Here is a 26924-nt window from a genome sequence, read left to right as displayed (position 1 = left end):
GCTCACACACAAGAACCGTCTCCATACTGGAGCTCAGTGACTGAGTGTGTGCTCACACACAAGAACCGTCTCCATACTGGAGCTCAGTGACTGAGTGTGTGCACACACAAGAACCATCTCCATACCGGAGCTCAGTGACTGAGTGTGTGCTCACACACAAGAACCGTCTCCATACTGGAGCTCAGTGACTGAGTGTGTGCACACACAAGAACCATCTCCTTATTGGAGCTCAGTGACTGAGTGTGTGCACACACAAGAACCATCTGCATACTGGAGCTCAGTGACTGAGTGTGTGCACACACACAAGAACCGTCTCCATACTGGAGCTCAGTGACTGAGTGTGTGCTCACACACAAGAACCGTCTCCATACTGGAGCTCAGTGACTGAGTGTGTGCACACACAAGAACCGTCTCCATACTGGAGCTCAGTGACTGAGTGTGTGCTCACACAAGAACCGTCTCCTTATTGGAGCTCAGTGACTGAGTGTGTGCACACACAAGAACCATCTCCTTATTGGAGCTCAGTGACTGAGTGTGTGCACACACAAGAACCATCTGCATACTGGAGCTCAGTGACTGAGTGTGTGCTCACACACAGGAACCGTCTCCATACTGGAGCTCAGTGACTGAGTGTGTGCTCACACACAAGAACCGTCTCCATACTGGAGCTCAGTGACTGAGTGTGTGCACACACAAGAACCATCTCCATACTGGAGCTCAGTGACTGAGTGTGTGCTCACACACAAGAACCGTCTCCATACTGGAGCTCAGTGACTGAGTGTGTGCACACACAAGAACCATCTCCTTATTGGAGCTCAGTGACTCGTTAGAGTTTAGAAGAATGAGGGGAGATCTCATTGAGACGTATAAGATGATGAATGGGATGGATAGGATAGAGGTGGAAAGACTCTTCCCGCTCAAAAAAGACAGTAGGACTAGGGGGCACAGCCTCAAGATAAAGGGGGGGCGGTTCAGAACGGAGTTGAGGAGGAACTTCTTCACTCAAAGGGTGGTGAATCTCTGGAATTCTCTGCCCGTTGAAGTGGTGGAGGCTGCCTCGCTAAATATTTTTAAGAAGCGGGTTGATGGGTTTTTGATAAGAGAGGGGATTAAGGGTTATGGGGAGAGGGCGGGAAAGTGGAACTGAGCCACGACAGATCAGCCATGATCTTATTGAATGGCGGGGCAGGCTCGAAGGGCCAGATGGCCTACTCCTGCTCCTATTTCTTATGTTCTTATGTTCTTATGTTCTTATGTCTCCATACTGGAGCTCAGTGACTGAGTGTGTGCTCACACACAAGAACCGTCTCCATACTGGAGCTCAGTGACTGAGTGTGTGCTCACACACAAGAACCGTCTCCATACTGGAGCTCAGTGACTGAGTGTGTGCACACACAAGAACCATCTCCATACTGGAGCTCAGTGACTGAGTGTGTGCACACACAAGAACCATCTGCATACTGGAGCTCAGTGACTGAGTGTGTGCTCACACACAAGAACCGTCTCCATACTGGAGCTCAGTGACTGAGTGTGTGCACACACAAGAACCATCTCCATACTGGAGCTCAGTGACTGAGTGTGTGCTCACACACAAGAACCGTCTCCATACTGGAGCTCAGTGACTGAGTGTGTGCTCACACAAGAGCCATCTCCATACTGGAGCTCAGTGACTGAGTGTGTGCTCACACAAGAACCATCTCCATACCGGAGCTCAGTGACTGAGTGTGTGCTCACACAAGAACCATCTCCATACCGGAGCTCAGTGACTGAGTGTGTGCTCACACACAAGAACCGTCTCCATACTGGAGCTCAGTGACTGAGTGTGTGCTCACACACAAGAACCGTCTCCATACTGGAGCTCAGTGACTGAGTGTGCAGTGATCTTGGTGTTGGATTGAAAGCGGCACTTCAATAGAACAGTTTTCTGCTTGTTCTGTCAATGATCTCCACGCCTGTGAATAATTTTCTGGAGATGAGGCGAGCAGAGCCTGATTTACACAAATTGAATCTTTAATCAGCGCAAAAGGATGTTTAAAACATGAATGTGGATAGTTTTGGGAACAACTGTAGAATTCCCCAATCTTCTGCATGGGTTGTACTGATTCCACCAGAATTGCACCAACCATAACCAGCAGAAATAAGCAAAACCCAAAACCCAACTATTTAAATTTATATTCTTACAGTATCCACTTATTTACCCTTAAATAAGGGGGCTAGCTGGACGTCTGGTTAGTGATGTGGAGCAACGCCAATAGCATGGTTTCAATTCGCATACTCTGGAAAAGGTTATCATGGAATCCCTACAGTGCAGAAAGAGGCCATTCAGCCCATCGAGCCTGCCTCGACAATAATCCCACCCAGGCTCTATCCCCATAGCCCCATGTGTTTACCCTATTAATCCTTCTGGCGCTAAAGGGGCAATTTAATATTGCCAATCAACCTAACCTGCACATCTTTGGACTGTGGGAGGAAAGCGGAGCACCCGGAGGAAACCCACACAGACACGGGGAGAATGTGCACACAGACAGTGACTCAAGCTGGGGATTGAACCCAGGTCCCTGACGTTGTGAGGCAGCAGTGCTAACCACTGTGCCACAGTACTGCCCATGAAGCCCCTGCCTTCTTAACCTTGCCCCCAGGCTGAGGTGTAGTGATCCTCAGGTTAAATCACTACCTGTCAGCTCTCCCAGTCAAAGGGGAGAGCAGCCTCTGGTCATCTGGGACTATGACGACTTTACCCTCTTAACCTTACTGAAACCCTGTCCTGGAGGTGTGAATTTGATCATTATTACTAACTCCTCCTCCCTTCCCGGGGCAGCACGGTGACACAGTGGTTCGCACTGCTCTTTCTCTCTCAGCGCCAGGGACCAGCGTTCGACTCCCGACCCGGGTCACTGTCTGTGCAGAGTCTGCGCATTCTCCCCATGTCTGCATGGGTTTCCTCCAGGTGCTCCAGTTTCTTTCCACCATCTTAAAGACTTGCTGGTTGGGTGCATTGGCCATGCTAAATTTCTCCTCAGTGTGCCCGAACAGGCTCCTGGGGATTTTCACAGTGACTTCATTGCAATGTTAATGCAAACCGACTCATAAAATAACCCTTCCCAATTCTCTCCCTGTCCTTTTGTAAGACCCCACTGCCTTCTCACACATCTTGAATCTTGTAATTCGTGCAGAAAACAAGCAGGTCAGCACAGAAAGTCCGGAGCAGCTAGCCTCCAGCTCTGAACTGTTTCTAACTCCTACTGGACTTTGATCTCAGACCCATGCTGTATATGAAAAGGTGGGTGGAATGCATTCGTAACAGATATACCTATCTGCAAAAAAAAAGATACAATTTAAGAATTGCCTGAGACCGGTATGGGAGGAAGGGGGTGACTCAAAGGCATGTGTAGCATTCCGCCCCTTTCAAATTTCATCCAGATAACTTAAGACACACACAGAAAAAAAAATAGTTTTCTGCTAGGTTTCTTTTTTTAATAAAAAAGCAAACAGGAGAAGCTTTGACTACAATCACACAGGGAACTGGGCACATCTCTGTGGGAGGAAGTCGGTGTGCCGGCCGTATTAATATTTGATGAGATCTAGAGGGGAGGAATTTGTATGCAAATGAAATGTATGCTAATCCAGCTGGGAGAGCCAAGAAGATTTTTTTCTTGTGTGTGTAGGGATTCCTGGATGGAGTTAAGATGGAGGACCAGATCGTTATAAGGATGTGAATGATCGCAGAGAGGCTCCTTGTATTTTTTTTTAAAAAGGAAAGCATCCCTCCCCCCTCTCCCTGCTGCCCCCTTTCATCCCTTTAATTCTCTCTCCCCCTCCTCCCTTTCCCCTGCTCCCCGGACCTATGGAGGCTCCTACAGTATTACAACATGCATAGGAAGGGCAATGGAGAGCTCCCTTTGCCGGATGGTTGGGAAGAAGCGAGAGATTACGACGGGAAAGTCTTTTACATTGACCACAACACCAAGCAGACGAGTTGGATCGACCCGCGGGACAGGTAAGGAGAGCACTTTGTAACTTAACAAAGATTAACAGGCAGCAGGCAGTGGCTGGAGAGTGAGTGAGTCCCGGACAGATCGCAGTGGCACTGCACAGGATGCGAATGCTTTTTAAAACCCACCCTTCACCACCGCCCCCCACTCCTCTTTTTTTTGATTCAAATAGTGAATTTTTACTCCCTGAATACTCAACATGTTGTACTTTCCATACTTTGGGCTGCAAAAAAAAATTCTCCCATCCATACAACTCCCCAATTACTCCACACTTTTTTTAATTGAATAGTTTAGATTTTTGTCTTCTTGAAGATTTCCTGGTTAAAGTGAATCTATAATATATTTATTAGTGTTTTGCTTCATGTGTGACCCCCTTCTCCCCTCATCAGAAAACACATTTGCCTAAAGGTATCTTATTACTGAGAGTGACTTGTATCCTGCTCTGAACTGTAACACAAAGTTTGCATAAGTTCTTCCTCCCCCCCCAAACTTTTTGGTTTCTTTTCTAAAAGAGGGCTGGAGGGGGTGGGTATGGATACTAACCTCTGGGATGTGTGAGGATGTTCTAAAGAAGGGTTTTGAGTTCTTGTACATGGCTGAAGAGGAGCAGGTTCAGATCTTCTCACAGGTAACCCAGAAGACAAGTCCAATGAAACTCTAGCAGGGATTTTGTGTTGAAGGTGATTGCTCCTGGGGGCAGGGGGTTTATTCATCAAAGTATTTACTATTTGGATAACCCTGCTCCATACGTAATGGATCCCAACATCCTTCCCCACAACTTTCTGCCACTTTATGTGGACTGAGTTGGCCCCCTGTGAACTGAATCTTGAGTCATTGTGAAAAAACAGACATGCCTTCAGCTGGGGAGCTTCAGGTCACATTGCCCTTTTCCCCACTCCCTCCCATTTTCCACTCATCCTCGACCCCTTACTCTCCCAGACCCTTTTCCCCATCCCTATCCTTCTTTCCACTTCTCCCTGATCCTTCTCCCACACATCTCCATCACCCATGTCCTCCTCCCTCATACCTCTCCCTCACCCCACTTTAAAGTTTATTTATTAGTCACAAATAGGCTTACATTAACACCGCAATGAAGTTACAGTGAAATTCCCCCAGACGCCACACTCCGAAGCCTGTTCGTGTACACTGGGGGAGAATTTAGCATGGCCAATGCACCTAACCAGCATGTCTTTCAGACTGTGGGAGAAAACCAGAACACCAGGAGGAAACCCACGTAGACATGAGGAAAACATGCAGACTCCACACAGACAGTGACTTTAACCAGGAATTGAACCCGGGTCCCTGGTGTTGTGAGGCAGCAGTGCTAGCCACTGTGCCACACTAAGTGCAAAGAAAATCTATCATGCATGGTGCAGCTATAAAGTATACTCGCCCACCTTCACCCCTCCCTCCTCATACCTCTGTCTCTTCCTCACTGTCTCCCTCTCACTTTCCCATCTCCTCGCTCACACCCTTCACTCTGTCAGCCCTCTCCCCTCGTTCATCCATCTCCTTTCTCTCAGGCCTCATCCTATTATTCCCTCCCTCACCTCTCTCCCTTGCCTTTCCTCTTCACTCGCCCTCCACTCTCCGTTGCATCCATTCCCTCCTCTCCCCTCCCACTCCTCCTTCTCCACCCCCCCTCCCCCTTCTGAGGGGACGTGGGGTAGACACTGGGATGCAGGAAGCAGGCAGTGGACAAGTTGGGCATCTGGGAGAGATGTTGCTGTGGAACTGGTGTGCTGTTGGTATGGAGTTGGGCGGGGGATTGTTAGGGCAGTGTGTACCTGATGTGGGAATGGGTTGTGGAGTTGGGGAGGAGTTGGGAGGGGTTTGTTAGGGGAGTTGGGGGTGGGTTGGAGGGGGGTTGTTAGGGCAGTGTGTGCCTGGTGTGGAATGGGTGTGGATTTGTGTAGCTTTTCCAGCTGGAACTTCAGCTGAAAACGCAAAGTTAATTCCCCCAAATATCCGATCACCCTGAGTCTGAGGGGATAAAAATCCACAAACTAATTCCAGCCAAGTTTCACTTGGAAAAGTTCAGCACAGCTTTGATGCAAATGGGTCAGGAGTTCTGAATCTTGGATAAATTGGATTGGAATTTTATTTCAGTGATTTGCTTTCTGGTTTTGAGTTGTATAAAATGCATCAACCACTTGGTTGCGGGTTTCTGTTCAATATCGATACAGTTATTTGTTGAAGGGAATGTTTGGATTCTACGAGTTCCCTTTTTATACGTTTGAAGATGTTCTGAGCTCTCGGGAGGGTGGGGCGTGGTACTGTTTCTTCTGTTAATTGTTGCTTTAAGGCTTCAGTGGAATCCAGCAACGGGCACCTCTGAAATTGCTACTAAGTGGAAGAAGGGCGGCCCTATGTGGGCAGCACGATGGCACAGTGGTTAGCACTGCTGCCTCACAGTGCCACGGACCTGGGTTCAATTCCGACTTCGGGGTCACTGTCTGTGTGGAGTTTGCACATTCTCCCTGTGTCTGCGTGGGTTTCCTCCGGGCGCTCTGGTTTCCACCCACAGTCCGGAGATGTGTGGATTAGGTTGACTGGTCATACTAAATTGCCTCAGTGTCAAGGGGACTAACAGGGTAAATCTGTGGGGTTACGGGGAAGGGGCCTGGGTGGGATTGTTGTCGGTGCAGGCTAGATGGGCTGAATGACCTCCTTCTGCACTGCAGGGATTCTATGTTTCCTGCTCCCACTGTGGGTTTCCCAGTGCCTCTTAGTGTAAGGTGTTGCACTCTGAAACTTTCAAATCTCGCTCGTGGGAAATAGCAACACCCCCCTCCCCGGTGTCAGAACCGACACCCATGCTGGCTTCTGTTTGTCTGATGCACCTTCCTCAACGTTGTATGCGAAACAAGCAAGACGGGGATGATTTTTATTACAAAAAAACTGAAGGAGAATGGGTGACCGTGAAAGCATGGTCAGAGGGAGCAGGTAAATAATCATGCGGTCAACTGAGGCACCCTTGCCCTTGAGGGTTAGAAGAAATTAGACCTTAGAGGAATGAGAGGTGACCTTATTGAATGGCGGGGTAGGTTTGAAGGGCCTGGAGGCTATTCCTCCTTCTGTTTTTGTGATTCTTGTACATCGGATTCTCAGGGGGCTTGACAGGGTAGATGCTCAGAGATTATTTCCCCTTTGTGTAAGAGTTGAGAACCAGAGGGAATAATCTCAAAATAAGGGGTCTCCCATTTGTGTCAAGGGATGAGAGGGAATTTCTTCTTGGAGCGTAGTGAATTTGTCAAATTCTTTACCGCAGAGGTTGGTGAGGCTGGGTTGTTAAGGATGTTCGAGGCTGAGGTAGACAAATTTTAATCAGTAAAGGAATCAAGGGTCATGGGGATAAGGCAGGAAGATAAAGTTGAGGATTATCATTGCAGATCAGTCATGATTTCAATGAATGGCAAAGCTACTTGATGGGCCAAATGGCCTCCTGCTTCTACCTATTATGTGCTTGTGGAGGGAAACAATTCTGGGATTCAAACTCCAGTTCCAGTGACCTGATTACATTGAGGTTGGGAATTCTGTGGCGAGTAACTCACCTCTTCACTCCCCAGTGCCTGCCCACCATCTTCAGGGTACCAATGTGATAGAATACTCTCCATTTCCCTGGATGAGTGTAACTCCGTCAACATTCAAGAAGCTTGACGCCGTTCAGGACCAAGTAGCCTGCTGGACTGGCGCCCCATTCACAGACATTCACTTCCACCATCACCAAAGCACAGTAGCAGCTGTATGTACCATCTGCAAGGTGCAATGCAGGATTTCTGTAGGGCTCCTTACATCTTATAAACCCACCTTCCGAATGCACAACGATTACCATGTAGAAGGACAAGGGCAGCAAATATATGAGTACACCACCCACCTATAAGTTTCCCTCCAAGTCACTGACCAGCCTGATTTGAAAATATATCGCCGTTCCTTCGCTGTCGCTGGATCAGAATTCTGGAACTCCTTCCCTAACAGCACTGTGAGTGTATCTACACCACATGGACTTCAGTGGTTAAAGTAGGCAGCCCCACGATCTTCTCAAGGGCAATTAAGGATGGGCAGTAAATGCTGGCATAGCCAGTGATTCCACATGAATAGAAGAAACTAGGAGAGTTTGCAATACAGAAGGTGTGCCACACTGTTAGGGGGTGCCATTTTTTTAGGTGGGACCATCCATGGTACTATTTTGAAGGGTGAGGGGTTTGGGGCAGGGGACAGGGGCAGTTAGTTGCCTGGATCTCCTGGCCTGTGGCCAACATCACTGAAATCGATTATCTGGTTAATATCATATTGCTGCGGGATCTTGCTGTGCCCAAGTCAGCTGCCACATTTCCTACAGTGACTTTGGGACGTTTTGAGGTTGTGGAGGATGCTGCTATAAATGCGAGCCTTTCTTTAAGAGTTTCGGTCGCACTTTGTTCTCGTGATAGGACTCTCTGACACTCAGATCGATTGCAACGCAGACACCAGGCTCAGCACTTCTGAAGGTTTTTGAGTCGACTGCACTTCACATGACGGTTTCTCTACGTTTACTGCCTTGTTGCGAAGGTCATCTGACGGACTGATTTATTGTGTTGCGGTTACATTAGCTTAGGGGCTGTTCATTAGGGTTCACTGTGTCTGCACAAATTGTTTTAAATCTGGATTGTGTGTTTGTGCTGATGGGGGTCAGTCAGTAACTGTAGCAAAAAGTGTGGAGCAGAGCCATTTAGTGTAGGAGTGAGCACATCCATTTAGTGTAGGAGTGAGCACATCCGTATAGAGTAGGAGTGAGCACATCCATTCAGTGTAGGAGCGAGCACATCCGTTTCATTGCATGGGGGAGGGAAAACTTCATTTTAAAAAGAGAGTGGAAATCTCCCAAAAAACCATCACAAATTGTACCAGCTTTGCATTCTTAAGCTGCATTTTATACTGCCTCTGTTTTAGACTGGACTTCAGATCAGGATCTTTTTTCCTTCCTCCCTATTATGGGATGTGGATGATGCTGGCAACGGCAATGGACTAGCAAGTCACTCAGTTCAAGGGCGATCAGGGATGGACCACAAATGCTGGCTTATTGCCCATCCCTAATTGCCCTTGAACTGAGCGACTTGCTCGGCCATTTCAGAGGGCAGTTAAGAGTCAACCACATTACTGTGGATCTGGACTCACATGTAGGCCAGACCAGGTAAGGACGGCAGATTTCCTTCCTTAAACATAGAAACATAGAAGACAGGAGGAGGCCAATTGGCCCTTCAAGCCTGCTCCGCCATTCATTACGATCATGGCTGATCATCCAACTCAATAGCCTACTCCTGCTTTTTCCCCATAACCTTGAATCCCATTCACCCCAAGTGCTATATCCAGCTGCCTCTTGAATAAAGGACATTAAAGTTTTAAAGTTTATTTATTAGTGTCACATGTAGGCTTACATTAACACTGCAATGAAGCTACAGTGAAAATTCCCCATTCGCCACACTCTGACACCTCTTCAGGTACATTGAGGGAGAATTTAGCATGGCCATTGCACCTTAACAGTCTTTCGGACTGTGGGAGGAAACCGGACCACCTGGAGGAAACCCGTGCAGATACGAGGAGAACATGCAGACTCCGCACAGACAGTGATCCAAACCAGGAATTGAATCCCTGTCTCTGGAGCTGTAAGGCACCACTGTGCCACCCAACCAGATGAATTTTTTAACAAAAAAGAGGTAGCTTTGTGACTTCCATTAATGAAATCAGCTTTTATATTCCATGTTTGTTACTTGAGTTTTCTTTAAATTCAAACAACTGTTAGGGCGGGATATGAACCCCTATCCCTGAGGAATTAGTGTGGCTCTCTGGATTATTAGTCCAGTAATGTTATCATTACACCACCACATCCCCCTGTGCTCTCCCTTGGCTCCACTCAGGGAGTTGGCTCCCAGTATTTAATCTGATACCTGTCATCCATGGTTAAGAGGGCTGAGTTGAGATGAACACTGCTGTGCTGAAATCATTGCGGGAACGTACAAAAATAATTACATTTGGGGTATCCTTCTCATTTTCCCATGTGACGAAGAGTGGCTGCAATCTGCTGTGCATAGGCTAATGAGCACAACAACAGCAATTACTTGTCCTTTAATGTAGCAAAACATCTCAAGAATGTTCACAGGAGGGTGATCAGAAAAAGCCTGACACTAAGCCTTGTAACAAGATATTCGGACAGGTGAAAGAGGTGGGCTTTACGCTGTGTTTCAAAGGAAGAAGGAGTGAGGGAGAGATTTAGAGAAGAATTTTGCAGCATGCTTTAAAGTTTATTTATTAGTGTCACAAGTAGTCCTATATTAACATTGCAATGAAGTTACTGTGAAAATCCCCTTGTCACCCCACTCCGGTGCCTGTTCGGGTAGACTAGGGAGAATTTAGCACAGCCAGTGCACTGAGCCAGCACGTCTTTTGGACTGTGGGAGGAAACCCACCCAGACACGGGGAGAATGTGCCAATTCCGCACAGACAGTGACCCAAGCCAGGAATCAGACCCAGGTCCCTGGCACTTCAGAACAAAAGAACAAAGAACAATACAACACAGGAAACAGGCCCTTCGGCCCTCCAAGCCTGTGCTGCTCATGCTTCCAACTAGACTATTCGTTTGCATCCCTCCATTCCTGGTCCGTTCATGTGGCTATCCAGATAAGTCTTAAATGATCCCAGCATGTCCGTCTCTACTACCTTGCTTGGCAGTGCATTCCAGGCCCCCACCATCCTCTGTGTAAAATACGTCCCCCTGACATCTGTGTTAAACCTTGTCCCCCTCACCTTGAACCTGTGACCCCTTGTGTTTGTCACCTCCGACCTGGGAAAAAGTTTCCCACAGTTCACCCTATCTATGCCCTTCATAATTTTATACTGCTTTGAGGCAGTATTGCTAACCTGTGTGCCATTGTGCCGCTCCAGAGGCCAATGCAGCTGAAAACATATCGATCAGTGGTCAGGCAAGGGAAATCAGGGACGGAATTGGAAGAACTCTGAAATATTGGAGGGCGTTTTGGTTACGAGATAAGAATTAGGAGCAGGAGTAGGCCACCTGGCCCCTCAGGCCTACTCCACCATTCAATAAGATCATGGCTGATCTTTCCATGGCCTCAGCTCCACTTACCCGCCCACTCATCATAACCCTTAATTCCTTCAAAAATGTATCTATCCTTGCCTTAAAAACAATGTGAGGTAGCCTCAGCTGCTTGACTGGGCTGGGAATTCCACAGATTCACAACCCTTTGTGTGAAGAAGTTCCTCCTCAACTCAGTCGTAAATCTGCTTCCCCTTATTTTGAGGCTGTGCCCCCTAGTTCTAGTTTCACCCACCAGTGGAAACAACTTCCCTGCTTCTATCTTATCTATTCCCTTTCATAATCTTATATGCTTTTGTAAGATCTCCCCTCATTCTTCTGAATTCCAATGAGTATAGCCCCAGTCCACTCAGTCTCTTCTCACAAGCCAACCCTCTTAACTCTGGAATCAACCTAGTGAATCTCCTCTGCACCCCCTCTGGTGCCAGTATGTCCTTTCTCAAGTAAGGATAGGGAGGGCTATGGCCAAAAATGGTTCAAATACAGGGATGAGAAATTTAATATTGGCAGGTTGCTAGACCGGGAGCCTAATGAGCACAGAATGGGACTTGCTGTGTTAGGATGAGCTCAAGATTAATGGAAGGTATTAGCAGGGAGGCTGGCCAACATAACATTGGAATAATCACATTCGGCAGTAATAAAGGCGTGGAAGAAAGTTTCAGCAGCAAATGAGCTGAGTTGGAGACAGAAAGAAAAGGTAGATAGACAACAGCATGTGGGGCATCAGTGGGAGTATACCATATCTTCCTGTTGTGTGAAAGTGAATTGAGGCTTTCGTCATCTGGATTGCGTTGGTGCTCCCTGCAGGATACTTGAAGCAAAGTGAAAACTTTTCTTTGTGCTGCGGAATCCTTACCCAGCTGTTGACACGTACAAGAGTAGCAGCCACAATGGTGAAGCATTGCACCTGTTACGCATTGGCAATGAAACAGGGTCAAGCTTCAGGTAGTGGAATTGTACAGCTGTAGTCTGCTCAGCCTGGTCACAATGAAGAAGATGCATTTGGCACTGTGCCAGTGGTAGTGCTAGTACACATTATTTTTATGGTATTGCCTTTGTCATTTTGTTTCCATAAACATGAGGTAATTGCCAAAAGATCCAAGGGGTGATGAGCAAACACTTCACACAGTGATTTGTTATGATCTGAAATGCACTTCCAGAACGGATGGTGGAGGCAGATTCAGTAACAACTTTGCAAAGAGAATTGAATATATGTGTGTAAAAGGAAAGAAAACGTGCAGGGAAACAGGAGGAACTGATTTGATTTGATTTACTATTGTCTCGTGTATTGAGGCAGTGCGATGGCACAGTGGATAACACTGCTGCCTCACAACGCCAGGGATCTGGGTTTGATTCCCGGCTTGGTTCACTGCCTGTGTGGAGTCTGCACATTCTCCCCGTGTCTGTGTGGGTTTTCTCTGGGAGCTGCTATTTCCTCCCACACTCCAAAAGACATGCTGGTTAGGTGCTTGGCCATGCTAAATTCTCCCTCAGTGAACCCAAACATGGGCCTGAGTGTGGTGACCAGGGGATTTTTACAGTAATTTCATTGCAGCATTAATGTGAGCCTATTTGTGACACTAATAAAGAAACTTAACTGTGAAAAGTATTGTTTCTTGTGCACTATATAGACAAAACATACTGTACACAGGGGAGAAGGAAAGGGTAAAGATGCAGTGTTGCAGTTACAGATACATTGAAGAGAAAGATCAGCTTAATATATGGAAGATCCGTTCAAAAGTCTGATGGCAGCAGGGAAGAAGCTGTTCTTGAATCAGTTGGAATGTATTTTCAGATATTTGTACCTTTCTCCCATAGGAAGAAGATGGGGGAGAGTATGTTCAGTGTGTGGGGGCTTCTTGATTACGCTGGCTGCTTTTCTGAGGCAGTGGGAAGTGTGGGCAAAGTCAGTGGATGTGAGGCTGGTTTGGGTGATGGACTGGACCCCATTCACAACTCTTGGTAATTTTTTGCAGTCTTGGTTGGAGCAGGAGCCAGAGCAAGCTATGATACACCTGGGCTTGATTCTTTCAAAGAACAAGCACAGGCATGATGGGCCAAGTGGCCTCTGTTTGTGCTTTAGACTTTAGGCACATTAAAGGCAGAAAGACATTTTTATGTAGCACCTCAAATGACCTCACAGGGACTCCCAAAGCACTCAGAGCCAATGGAGCACAGTTTTTAAAATGCATTTGTGGGCATTTCTTGCTAGCCAGCATTTATTGCCCAGCTCTAGTTGCCCTTTATAAAGTGGTGGTGAGCTGCCTTCTTAGCGATTGATGCAACTGATTTTGATTTGATTTGATTTTTGATTTTGATTTGATTTTATTATTGTCATATGTAATAACAGACAGTGAAAAGTATTGTTTCTTACGTGCTATACAGACAAAGCATACCGTTCATAGAGAAGTAAACAAGCGAGGGCAGAATGTAGTGTTACAGTCGTAGCTAGGGTGTAGAAAAAGATCAGTTTAATGCAAGGAAGGTCCATTCAAAAGTCTGACGCAGCAGGGAAGAAGCTATTCTTTAGTCGGTTGGTATGTGATCTCAGACTTTTGTATCGTTTTCCCAACGGAAGGAAGTGGAAGAGAGAATGTCCAGGGTGCGTGAGGCCTTTAATTACGCTGGCTGCTTTGCTAGGCCATTTCAGAGGGCAGTTGAGAGTCAACCACATTGCTGTGGCTCTGGAGTTACATGTAGACCAGACTGGGTAAGGATGGCAGATTTCCTTCCCTAAAGGACATTAGTGAACCAGATGGGTTTTTCTGACAATTGACGATGGTTTCGTGGTCATCAGTAGATTCGTATTTCCAAACTTTTTCATTGAATTCAAATTCCATCATCTGCCATGGCAGGATTTGAATCCAGGTCCCCAGAACATTAGCTGAGTTTCTGGATTAATACCACTAAACCGTTGCTGTTGTGGGAGAACAGCAGTGCACAGCAAGTTCCCATAAACAGCAGGATGTTAGTGAGCAGATGTTCTGCACTGATAATAATCAAGGGATAAATATTGGCCAGGACACGGTTCGCAATACCCCTGCTCTTCTTCGAAATGGAGCTGCGAAATTTTGTTATATTCGCTGGACAGGGTGGCTACGGCCTCAGTTTAACACCTCCTCTGAATGGTGACACTCCCCCTGTACTACACTAGAGAATTAGCCAAGAGTTTTGTGGTCAAGTTGTGGACTTATCACAGAATACCAACAGTGCAGAAGGAGGTCATTCAGCCCAATGAGTCTTCACTGACCACAATCCCATCCAGACCCTAACCCCATAACCCCATACATTTACCCTAGCTAGTCCCCCTGACACCAAGGGACAATTTAGCATGACCAATCCACCTAACCCACACATCTTTGGAGTGTTGGAGAAAACCAGAACATCCGGAGGAAACCCATACAGACATGGGGAGAATGTGCAAACTCCACAGAGACAGCAACCCAAGCTGGGAATCAAACCCGGGTCCATGGCACCGTGAGGCAGAATTGCTAACCATTGTGCCACTGTGCTGCCTACTTATAACGCAGAGGCCTGAATTCTACTAACTGAGCCATAGTTTCATTACTTTGTTAACGCAGAGCGCAAGATTCTTTGCTGAAATGTTCCTATAACCAGGATTATACTGATACTGTCATGTCCTGTTCAGCTAATAAGTTGTTTGATGTGGGCAACTCATTTATTTGCTGAGAGGATGACGAAATAAGCCAAATTCTGATTTTAGTAGACTTGCATGAACTTTATTAATGTTTTTGGGGTGTAATGCGATTTAACCTTTGTTTTCCATGAAAATTGGTGGCCTTGCTAATGACTCTTTCATTTAAGAAAGCAAACAGGTATGCGTGTTAATTTTACTCTGCTGCGGATGGATTTTATTTTGATTTCATACGGCTGCTTATACTTTTGGCCGCGGGTCGTTGTGTGGCTTGACTGGTTTCATAGCAAGGAAAAGCATGTTGCTTCCAGCCCTCTTCACAGTGCAAGTGCAACTCCAGTGTAAGATAGCCATTGCTAGGAAACTGGTATGAAGCTTGCAATGTCAACAGTCTTGTTTTGCCACTGACTGCAGTTAGTGACACACCTCCATGTTCCAGTGGTTCCAAATACTTGGAGCTGTGTGAATGAGATTGTGTCCCGTCACTGATTTTCTCATTCACTATTTCTTTTGGTCGCCATGGCGACACTAATGGTTAATAGGAGCATGCAGAGACTATTTTTTTTTGCTCATTGTGATCTTTTTTTCCCTGTGTAGATTTACACTGGGCTTTATATTAAGTGTGGGGTTTCAGATCAGGGGTGCCCACATGGAGACTCTGCAACTCTGTGAGCTGAGTTCAGGTTAGCTAATTCTTTTTTTAGTTTATTGATTAGTTTCACAAGTAGTCTGACATTAACACTGCAATGAAGTTACTGTGAACATCCCCTAGTCACCACGCTCCAGCACCTGTTTGCGGAGACTGAGGGAGAATTTAGCATGGCCAGTGCACCTAACCAGCACGTCTTTCGGACTGTGTGAGGAAACCGGAGCACCCCAGAGGAAACCCACACAGAGACAGGGAGAACATGCAGAGTCTACACAGGCAGTGGCTCAAGCCAGGAATTGACTATCTCTGTTGCTGTGCGGACACATGGATTTGGGCCTGTGTCTGTGGGAGTTTGCGCGTTCTCCCCGTGGTTGCGTGGGTTTCCTCCGGGTGCTCCGGTTTCCTCCCACATCCCAAAGATGTGCTTTTAGGCTGATTGATTGGGTAACAAATTGTCCCTATATTGGACCTCCCTGATCCTCGCACATTAGGCGTAGACTAAAATCATGAATAGGTCACTGAGACAGTGGGACGGCGGCGCGGGCTCGTTGGGCCGAAGGGCCTGTTTCCCGTGCTGTGTTGTTCTTTGTTCTTTGTTCTTTGAACCCAGGTCCATAGCACTATGAAGCAGCAGTGCTAACCACTGTGTCACTGTGCTGCTAAGTGGGCAGACTTGAGAAAAGTCCCTTGCTGTTTTAAGGGGATTGGACAGTAACTCACAGGACCCATGAGGATCTCTGGCGCTCATGGCAATCTAGGTGGCAGCAGATGTTTATTTCTGGTTGAAGTAGATGGTGAGGCGATTTCCCCCCTTTTCATTTGAACCATCCTTAAATCTACACGCAGGAATGATCTTAGACTATTTCTAAACTATTTATTCAGTCTAGACGGGGGACTGAAAAGATTTGGTAAAGGGCAACCAGGTTTAATAATGTTATTCCACCCAAGTTGGTGAGAGTTTCATAGAATTCCTGCAGTGCAGAAGGAGGCCATTTGGCCCATTGGGTCTGTACCAACAACAATCCCACCTAGGCCCTTTCCCCACTTATTTAGCCTGCTAATCCTCCTGACATTATGGAGCAATTTAGCATGGCCAAATAACCTAACCCATACATCTTTGGATAAAAGCGAATTACTGCGGATGTTGGAATCTGAAACCAAAGAGGAATCTCAGCAGGTCTGACAGCATCTGTAAGGGGAGAAAAGAGCTGATGTTTCAAAGGCCATCTAGACTTGAAACGTCAGCTCTTTTCTCTCCTGACAGATGCTGCCAGACATGCTGAAACTTTCCAGCATTTTCTCTTTTTTGTTGCGTACATCTTTGAACTGTAGAAGGAAACTAGAGAACGCGGAGGAAACCCACGCAGACATGGGGAGAATGTGCAGACTCCACACAAAAGTTACCCAAGGCCAGAATGAAACCTGGGTCCCTGGCGCTGTGAGGCAGCAAAGCTAACCACTGTGCCACATGTGCAAATAGATCTTGAATTTGAGAGCATTGTACCCACGAATAAGGTTTCCCCCCCCACTGCCATTCTGGTACAGGATTAATCTCAGTGTTTAGGTTGCCATGGGCTGATTTGTTGGGAGAATGGCCTTCAAGCAGGACATTGGAAATCATTTGGGGGGAGGGGGGGCGGTGTCTTTTTCCCCTGCTAACTTGCAGTGTTTTGGTGTATGCCCATTGCACTTCCAGTGGAGGCCCAGTGGGGATGAAGCCCTTTGGTGGCTGTGATCACTGGGTGAGCCCCTGGGCCTCTGCAATGTGATGAAGGCTCTTTACAGATTGAACTGTTTACTAGGTGGACTCCTTGAAACTAGTTGATGTCTATAAGACTTTGGCCGTGATTTTAGCTGAGCTGGCGCCCTTATTCAAGAATGAATACTGTCTTGTGTATGAATGTTGTTCCTTTTTAAGCTCTACTCAGTCTGAGAGTACTGCTAATTCAAGAAATTCCACACTGCCTCTAAGCAGCTCTTTACCTTTTAAGCCTTTTTATAGAGTACCTGATTATTTAAACAACAGAATGCTTCAGATAATTGCGAGAGTTGTTTGTATTTCTGATGCCGTACCAGGCAGTTAAGCCTCAAGTTTAGTTCACAGGCTGGTTTGCCTAAAGGGGCATTGCATTACACTTAGAATTAATACAGCTATACCTGTAATAAAAGAATGCAATACGTCATTAACCGAATTTGCAGTCCGTATCAGCATTCCTCCTTTTTTAGGGATGAATCAACAATGGGCACCAACCAGGTGGGTGAAAGGGAAAATACTGAGTTGGAGGAACAAAATCACAGCAGAAGGGGTCTTCGAATGGCAAAGAGGAAGAGCACGGTGGCACAGTGGTTAGCACTGCTGCCTCACAGCACCAGAGACCCCGGTTCAATTCCGGCTTTGGGTCCCTGTCTGTGTGGAGTTTGCACCTTCTCCCTGCCTTTGCGTGAGTTTCCTCCCACAGTCTAAAGATGTGCAAGTTAGGTTGATTAGCCATTGCCTCTTAGTGTAAGGGGAACTAGCAAGGTAAATACATGGGATTATGGGGATAGGGCCTGGGTGGGATTGTAGTTGGTGCAGGCCTGAGGGCCGAATTGGCGGGTTCTCCTACGGTTCCAAGGATTTTTTAAATTCATTCCTGGGATGTGGACATTGCAGGCTAGGTCAGCATTTATTGCCCATTCCTAATTGCCCTTGTGAAGGTGGCGGTGAGCTGCCTTCTTGAACTGCTGCAGTCCAAGTGGTGTCCAACACTCTCAGTGCTGTTAGGGAGGGAGTTCCAGGATTTTGACCCAGTGAAGGAACAGCAATAAAGGTTCAAGTCAGGACAGTAAGTGGCTTAGAGAGGAGTTTCCAGGCGGTGCTGTTCCCATCCTTCTGCTGCCTTGTCCTGTTTAGATGGCAGTGGTTGTGGGTTTGGAAGGCACTGCCTAAGGAGCGTTGGTGAGTTGAGGTAGTAGAGAAGGAATTCAGGAGAGCAGGGCCATGCTGGGCAAAGCAGCAGTTACCAATAGTGTAGAAGTAAGAATAAGCTGCCTGACAGAGGCAGGGCTTTGCACAAGAGCTTACAGTTGGAGGAAATTACCAGTACACAGTGGACCAAGATTGTAAGAGGATTTAAGAGTGAGTTTGATTATGTCAAAAGTCAATTTGCATGGGTAAGCTGGGTAATCATGACAAGGAAGGCATGTCTAGACACTGAAGGGATGTGGGCCGTGATGGTTTGTATGAGTGCGGCTTATGGAGGTGGTAGGCAGTGTACTTAAGAAATCAAATGTCAATGTAATAGATGCTTGAATTTGAGATTCTTCAACACAGGATGAGATAGCGATGGGTGGGGGGGGTGTTTCTGAGGTGAATGAATGTGATCTCACTGATACATTGGATGTGAGTTAGATGGTAACTCAGCCTTGGATCGAAAAGTCCCCCTAATATCCACATTCTTTGGCTTGAGGAGTTCCAGAGGGTTTTGCGAGAGGCAAAGGAATTATAGAAGCACAGAATCCCTACAATGCAGATGGAGGCCATTCAGCCCATCGAGCCTGCGCCAACAACAATCCCACGCAGGCCCCATTGCTGTATTTACCCTGCTAATTCAGCATTGATTTAGCACGGCCAGCCCACCTAACCTGCACACCTTTGGATTAGTGTTGGTTTTGTTGGAATTTATCCAGAGGAAGTTCAGGATCATCTTGGTTTTGTTGCCACGCAAGAAATTGGAGAAAGTAGCAACAGCTTTAAGGACCTGCAGAAGAGGCCGAATCTCTGCACACATGTGGAAGTTAATTTTGTGTTTCTGGATTAAAATATACCTAGAGTACTCCTATCTAAGGAGAGGTATATTTGCATTGGAGGCAGTTCAGAGAAAGTTTACTAATTTGATTCCTGGAAGGAGGGGTTACCTTTCGAGAAAGCTTGAGCGGGTTGGGCCTGTACTCATTGGAGTTTAGAAAAAGGAAAAGTGATCTTTTTGAAGTGCATTTTGATGTTGGGAGGACTTCACAGACGTAGATGCTGAAAGGATGTTTCCCTTTGTGGGAGAATCTAGCGTTCGGGGACACAGTTTCAGAATTCAAGATAAGGAGGAATTTCTTTTCACAAAATGTTACGAATCCTTGGAATTGTTTACTCGCGAGGGCTGTGGAGACTGAGTCATTGAATAGATTTGAGGCAGAGACAGACAGATTCTTGATCTACAATGGTGTCAAGCGTTGTGGGGAATAGGCAGGAAATTGGAGTAGATCAGATCAGCAGTGATCTTCTCGAATGGTGAAGCAGACTCAAGGGGCAGTGTGTTCTCCTCCCGCGCTTATTTTTGTGTTCTTTTCACAAAAGGATAGAATGCAGATGACAAAGGGGAAGGAGTCAAAAAATGGAGTTTGATGTAGAGATTGTGTGGACATAGGGGAAGAAGCTATTGGAAGCAATATATCGAGACAATGATGCGAGATGTGGCAGTGAAACTGGCAATGCACAGTGCCATGGAGGTAGACAATCGTGGTGAGATGCTGGAGGATGCTGTGGCAGACAATGTTGAAGGCAGTGGTGAGGTCAAGGAAGATGAGAAGGAAGACAAAGCCCTGGTCACAAACACAGCATTCGTTCACCATGGTAACAGGCAGAGCACGAACACGCGATAATCAAAAACACAGCATGAATAGTTATGGAGCTGGAATACCATTTTATTTTAACCCTCTCCCACCTAAAGAAGGCTTTTCAGCTCAAACGTCAGTTTGTTTGGTGTGAGTCACATGTTTGTTGGTTCTAAGCCTCACTCCAAAACACCAGAGGGCAAACTTTTAGGGTAAGGGGCAAGAGATTCAATGGGGATTTCAGAAAAAAAATCACTGAGGGTGGTGAGAATCTGGAATGCACTGCCCAGAAACTTAATGGAGACTGGAAAACTTACAGACTCTAAAAAGCATTTGGATTAGCACTTGAAATATCATAACATTCAAGGGTATAGGACAAGTGCTGGAAAATGGGATTAGTGTGATTTTAGTGGCAGTTATTGTTGGTGTAGACTGAATGGGCTGAAGGGCCTTTTATATTGCTGTACAACTCTTATTGGGGGAATTTTCACACCTTGGCACCAGGGAATTGTAGCTGTGTGCGTGTGCGTGCGTGTGTGTGTGTGTGTGTGTGTGCGTGGGGTGGGGGGGTGGTGAGGGGGCAAACCATACAAAGTCTTATTGACTTTGATGGGATTTTCCAGCTTTGGGGTGAGTGTGGCCGGAAAAGCCCACTCAATGGCTGGAATTTTACTACCTCGCCCACCCTGATTCTGGGGTGGGCGAGGCTTGCAGAACAGCATTCTCCTTTGGCTAAGGGTGGGATCTCTTACAAGCTTTGGGCGGATCAGGTGGTAAAATTCTGCCACTTATCTCTATAAACTAGACTGATAGAATACTTTAGTGCTCTGCAGAAGGAGAACTGCATACCAAAGATGCTGTGACGAAGGGTCATCCTGACTCGAAACATTGCTTCTATTCTCTTCTCACAGATGCTGTCAGACCTGCTGAGATTTTCCAACATTTTCTGTTTTTGTTTCAGTTTCCAACAACACAGTATTATGCCTTCATCTTCCTGCAGTTTTTTAGTTTGGGTTCCCATGGCACTTTTCGAACGGTGGTCTTGGACAACATTCATCCCTCAATCATCAATACCAGAAGCTGATTATTGCATTGTTAATTGTCAGTTTATGGGACTTGATTGTTTGCAAATTCGCTGCTGAGTTGCCTACTTAACAATGGTGGTGACACTTTGAAAGGAATCTATTTAGTTCGAAGGCACTTTAGCATATCATGAAACAGTGATAAGCAATCAGAAAAATGCAGATTCTCAAGTCCCCACTTGGTTCTAGTGTCAATGAAGGCAGTCATTAAGAATTCCTCTCATCAATAACTCAATGTCATTTTAAATCACATTCTTTTGATATTTTAACCATTTCTTTGAAATACCAACCAGCGGAAATCATATAGATAGTTGAATATGCCAATTCCAGGTGGGTTCCCAAAGGATACATAGAACTTAACTCCATTTTACTGGAATTTGGAATTCTATTAGAATAGCATTGGCAAAATTGGGAAAAAGCAGTAAGACAGGGAATCAAATGATATGAATATTATTTTAAAGAGGTTAAATTAAGAAACAGCCAATTGTTCTGATGGAAGGTATGACATTCCACCTGAACAGGTGCCAGAATGTGGCGACTAGGGGATTTTCACAATAACTTCATTGCAGTGTTAATGTAAGCCTACTTGTGACATGAATAAATGCATTCTAAACTTTAAACGTTCTGGAAGAATTATATCAAATGGTGAGGCACGGTGGCACAGAGTGGTTAGCACTGCTGCCTCGGAAAAGCACCCAGCATAATTAAGGAGGCCGTGCAGCCCAGACATACTCTCTTCCACCTTCTTCTTTTGGGAAAAGATACAAAAGTTTGAAGTCAACTGACTCAAGCAACTTCTTCTCTGCTGCCATTTCACTTATGAATGGACCTACCTCGCACGAAGTTGATCTTTCTTTACACCTTAGCTATGACTGTAACTCTACATTCTGCACACTCTCCTTTCCTTCTGTATGAAAGGCATGCTTTGTCTGTATCGCATGCAAGAAACAATACTTTTCACTGTAAACTAAGACATGTGACAATTATAAATCAAATCAAATCTAATCACAGAGTCAGGGATCCGGCCTTGGGTCGCTGTCTGCATGGAGTTTGCATGTTCTCCCCGTGTCTTTGTGGGTTTCCTCTCACAGTCCAAAGATGTGCGGGTTAAGTTGATTAATAGTGCTAAACTACCCATTGGTGTCAGGGGAACTGGTAGGGTAAATGCGTAGGGTTCTTGTTGAATTCAGCCTGGTTTCTTTCTTGACAAGTGCGTGTGTTTGTACCTGCGTATGTGTGTGTGTGTGTTATAGAGGTTAGAGGTTTACACATGGAAACAGGCCCTTTCCCCAACTTGTCCATGCCGCCCAGTTTTTACCACTAAGCTGGTCCTAATTGCCTGCATTTGGTCCATATCCCTCTGTACCAATCTTAGCCATGCAAGAAGTCTCTCAACATCAGTTTAAATTCCAACAGGTTTATTTGATTTCATAAGCTTTCAAAGCACTACTGCTTCATCAGTTGAGTGACGAAGCCATGTAGCCTCTATACCAACCTTAGCCATGCAACTGTCGAAATGGTTTTTAAAAGACAAAATTGTACCCACCTCTACTACTGCCTCTGGCAGCAGGTTCCAGACACTCACCACCCTTTGTGTGAAAAAATTGCCCGCCTGGACTCTTTTTTTTGTATCTGTTTGTGTGCGTGTGTGTGTGTGTGGGGGGGGCTGCTTGTACTGCAATCAGCTTATGCCTCATCTGGTTAACTGGCTGTAGTTTGATTGTAATAAATGCCTATTGGCTTGTTTGCACTTTCGTTAATGAAGTGAAGCCCTTGTTAAACATGGTGAGTGGCCGACTTCATTATCTCTTTTCAGATCCACTGCAGAATGTTACGAGACAAACATTAGGTGAGGGCACTTTGACTAATCCATAGCTCTGTGCTCTTTAAAGAATGTCAAGCAGCCAAGTAAAGTGTGTTGACCAAGAGAAACACTAACAGAATGTGATTTAAGCAACGTGTTTGGGACTCAGTTATAGCCATGTCTGTAGTCATGTGCCCAGCTGTTATGGCTATGAAGAGTTTTATCTGCACCCACTTTTTTGCCATGGCAATTTCAACACTTGAAATGAAAGGCTTGCCAGTCAAGTTACTGAGTGGATATGTGGACTTCAGAGTCACTTGGATATAATCATGAAAGTGGTGTGATAAGGGGCTAAATAGATGCAGTGTCCATTTGGTGGTGTTATTACAATGCACTTCCATTATTCAGAGTCAGCTTTCTTGAGTCCTTGTGCTTCATGATTTCTGAACCAATTTCTCTGGAGTGGTTTGGATAGAGTGGGAAATAAGCTGGGGCAAGGATTTGGGAACCAGAGTTATGCAAGCTCTTGATGTTAAGGGCTGTTGTCACATTTGAAATCTGTGTGATAAAATGAACATACAGCTGTTATAGTTGATCTTGGTTGGCAAGCATAATCCTCCAAGTGCACCATAATCCTCCATATTGCTGAGCCTCGGAAGAACCTCAGTTATCTGGATACCACATGCTGGTTCAAGTTTCCTACTCACAGGAAGTATATGATGATGATTTAAGAGGATGCAGAAGTGTTAATCTGACACACTTAAAGGTCATTGACCTGAAACATTGTATGTTTTTTTTATTCATTTATGGGACATGGGTGTCACTGACTGGCAAATATTAATTGCCCATCCCTAGTTGCCCGAGGGCAGTTGAGAGTCAACCACATTGTTGTGGTTCTGGAGTCACATGTAGGCCAGACTAGGTAAGGGCAGCATATTTCTTTCCGTAAAGAACATTAGTGAACCAGATGGGTTTTTCCGACAATCGATAATGATTTCATGGTCATCAGTAGATTCTTAATTCCAAATGTTTTTTATTGATTTCAAATTCTATCATTTGCCATGGCGGAATTCGAACTCTGGTCCCCAAAACATTAGTTGAGTTTCTGGATTAATAGTTTAGCGACAATACCACTAGGCCATTACCTCCATTTAATGGAGATGATACAGTTTCACCTACTGGTTGGAGAGCCAGACACTCAGGCACTTAGCTAAACAATGGCAGGGCCATCCCTGGGATCAAGGCCATGAGAGTGTAAGTACCCGCTAATCAGAGGATGAAATTCTATTGAATAACAGCATCACCAGGAGATGATGGCTGCTACCAGTATGACACCCACTTGAGGCCTGGATGAATGCCAGATTCAAGGCTACAGGCGAGTGATGTCAGGAGGGGGTTGAAGAGTGGAGGTGGGGGGGGGGGGGGGGGGGGGGCGGGTGGAAATCACAGGGAGGTGGGTGAGGGGTCAGCAAAAAGGGCAAGGGGTGGCTCTCAGCCAACCTCCTCTTCCGAACGCTGGGTCCCTCAATCAAGCATTGAGTGCAGTTGCAGTTGAATGAGGGACTCCCCGCACCCCACATCCCACTCCCTAAGAGCCCACACGCACCCCCTCAGGGGTTTGCTTGTTCTGCTCCCCACATAGTGAGCCCCTGTCTGCTGCTGGGTTAACACCAGCCGCAGTGGGTTGAGAACCTGAAGTGGACATTAATTGTCTACTTAAGGACCTAAGTTGGTGACGGGATGGCCAGGGCCTTCCCTTTACAGACTTTACCAGGGAGGACGTCGGGGACCCCAACCCCACCACCTTCCTGTCTGGTTAAACATTCTCTATTCCATCAATCTCGCTGCGAAGGAGGGCATCAAACCTTGCCCATTAACACTGTTTCCCCCTCCAAGGAGGCTGTCAGGCCTCTTGAGTATTTCTGTTGTTTCCCATTTTTATTTCAGATTTCCACCACCTTGTTTTTGTAGGAGATTGTTGGGCATGGGTGGTGGGGGAGGGGGTGTGGTGCTGATGGGCTGACAGAGACTGCTCCACGGGTGGTCTTGGCTAGGAGACGAAGCAAGCCATGAGCTCCTTCCCGTGACAAAAACAACAAAAGCTGGTTTCTCTACAGCTCCTATCCACATGGAAAAGCACCACAGCACTTCATTGAGGCGTGAGGACAAATGGACAATCACCCGAAGAAGGGTGGCGCAAGGTGCAGTGGTTAGAAATGCCGTCTCACAGCGCCAGGGACTCAGGTTCAACTCTGGCCTCGGGTCACTGTCTGTGTGGAGTCTGCACATCCTCCCTGTGTCTGCGTGGGTTTCCTCCAGGTCCTCCTGTTTCTTCCCACAGTCCAGAGATGTGCAGGTTCAGTGAATTGGCCATGTCCCTTAGTGTCAGGAGGATTAGCAGGGTAAATAAGAATTACAGGACTAGGGCCAGGGTGGGAAAGTGGTCAGTACAGACTCAATGGGCTGAATGGCCTCCTGCTCTGTAGGGATTCTAAGGAGGGACTAAGACTTGGCCAAACAATTGGTGAGTTTCATGGAAAATCTTAAAAAAAGAGAGGGCAGTGGAGCGGAGAAGGTGAGGGGGGTCATTTTGGAATATGAGATCCATGTAAAGTAAGAGGAATCTGTGCCCTCGGCTGTAGCCTTGGGGCAACTTTTACGTCCTGCCTCCCATGGAAATTGTAACGGGCAGGGATCGGACCATGCAGAGGTCCATTGATCTTGGATGGGAATTTCTGGTTTTGGGTGAGCGTGGCCAGAAAATCCTGTTTGTCCAGAGGGATATTAGGGTGGACAAAGATAGAGGCCAGCAAAGATGAGGCCATGATTTAAACCCGAGAGTAAAATTCTTAGCCGTGTTGCTTTGGGGGGCTGACTTTGACAGTTGCATTAGCCAAGGTTGATTAGCAATATTTGGCATTTGAAATGAGGTGCATGAGGGGATGACTGGTTGCATGCAATAATGGGAGTGACAAAGGCTCAAAAAAAATCCTAGAATCCCTACAGTGCAGAAGGATGCTACTTGGCACATCAAGTCTGCACTGACAACAATCCCACCCAGGCCCCATAGCTCCACATATTTACCCTGATATTTCCCCTGACAATAAGGGATAATTTTGCGCAGCTAATCCACCTAACTCACACACCTTTGGACTGTGAGAGGAAACCGGAGCACCCGGAGGAAACCCATGCAGACACTGGGAGAATGTGCAGATTCCAAACAGACAGTCGTCCAAGCCGGGAATCGAACCCAAGTCCCTGGCATTGTGAGGCAGCAGTGCTAACCATCGTCACCCAAAGAAGCTACTCGGGATGTTTTTAGAGATAGTATGGCTGAGGGACAAGGAGGGAACGTGGAAAATAGTTCATTTTTTTTTCTGCTTTTGTTACTGAGTGCCAGCTTATTCTCAGTTGGTAGCAACTGCATTTAAGAGTCAGAAGGTTGTTCAATAACCCACGACATCTCGACTCCCGCTCATTGTTCAGCTGTCATGGATGCCACTCCCAATCCCTAACCAATTGCTGTCATTCCCAGTCCTATTTAGTTGCCGTTAGAACACTAGAACTAGGAGCAGGAGTAGGCCATCGGGCCTCTCGAGTCTGTTCCGCCATTCAGTAAGGTCATGGCTGATCTTTTCATGGACTCAGCTCCACTTATCTGCCTGCTCACCGTAACCCTTAATTCATTTTACTGTTCAAAAAATGTATCTATCCTTGCCTTAAAAAAACATTCAATGGGGTAGCCCCAACTGCTTGACTGGGCAGGGAATTCCACAGATTCACAACCCTTTGTGTGAAGAAGTTCCTCCTCAACTCAGCCCTAAATCTGCTCCCACTTATTTTGAAGATATGCCCCCTCATTCTAGTTTCACCCGCCATTGGAAACAACCTCCCAACTTCTATTCGCTTCGTAATCTTATATGTTTCTATAAGATCTCCACTCATCCTCCTGAATTCCAATGAGTATAGTTAGTCCCACTGCCACTCCTTATTCAACCACCACTGCTCCCATTCCCATTCAGTGACTGCAAGTTACATGTGTTTTCACTATTTGTTATTAAA

General features: G+C 46.2%; 1 protein-coding gene across 3 annotated transcripts in view; it reads left to right on the top strand.

Annotated features, from left to right (window-relative positions):
* Positions 1-3640: 3640 nt before the first annotated feature.
* LOC145343288 (protein WWC2-like) overlaps positions 3641-26924 on the top strand; it is a 229672-nt gene continuing 206388 nt past the window's right edge. For 2 of the 3 annotated variants that reach the window (XM_080189431.1, XM_080189430.1), the window contains exon 1: positions 3641-3997. In XM_080189431.1, the coding sequence (XP_080045557.1) occupies positions 3870-3997 (128 nt within the window). In that variant the 5' untranslated portion in view covers positions 3641-3869. The remainder of the gene's footprint in view (positions 3998-26924) is intronic. The other variant, XM_080189432.1, reaches the window with a different exon arrangement.

This window comes from Carcharhinus amblyrhynchos, chromosome 5, assembly GCF_965287045.1.
Source record: "Carcharhinus amblyrhynchos chromosome 5, sCarAmb.v2.hapA, whole genome shotgun sequence".
In the NCBI taxonomy this organism is placed as follows: Eukaryota; Metazoa; Chordata; class Chondrichthyes; order Carcharhiniformes; family Carcharhinidae; genus Carcharhinus; species Carcharhinus amblyrhynchos.
This window is presented reverse-complemented; position numbering and strand designations above follow the sequence as displayed.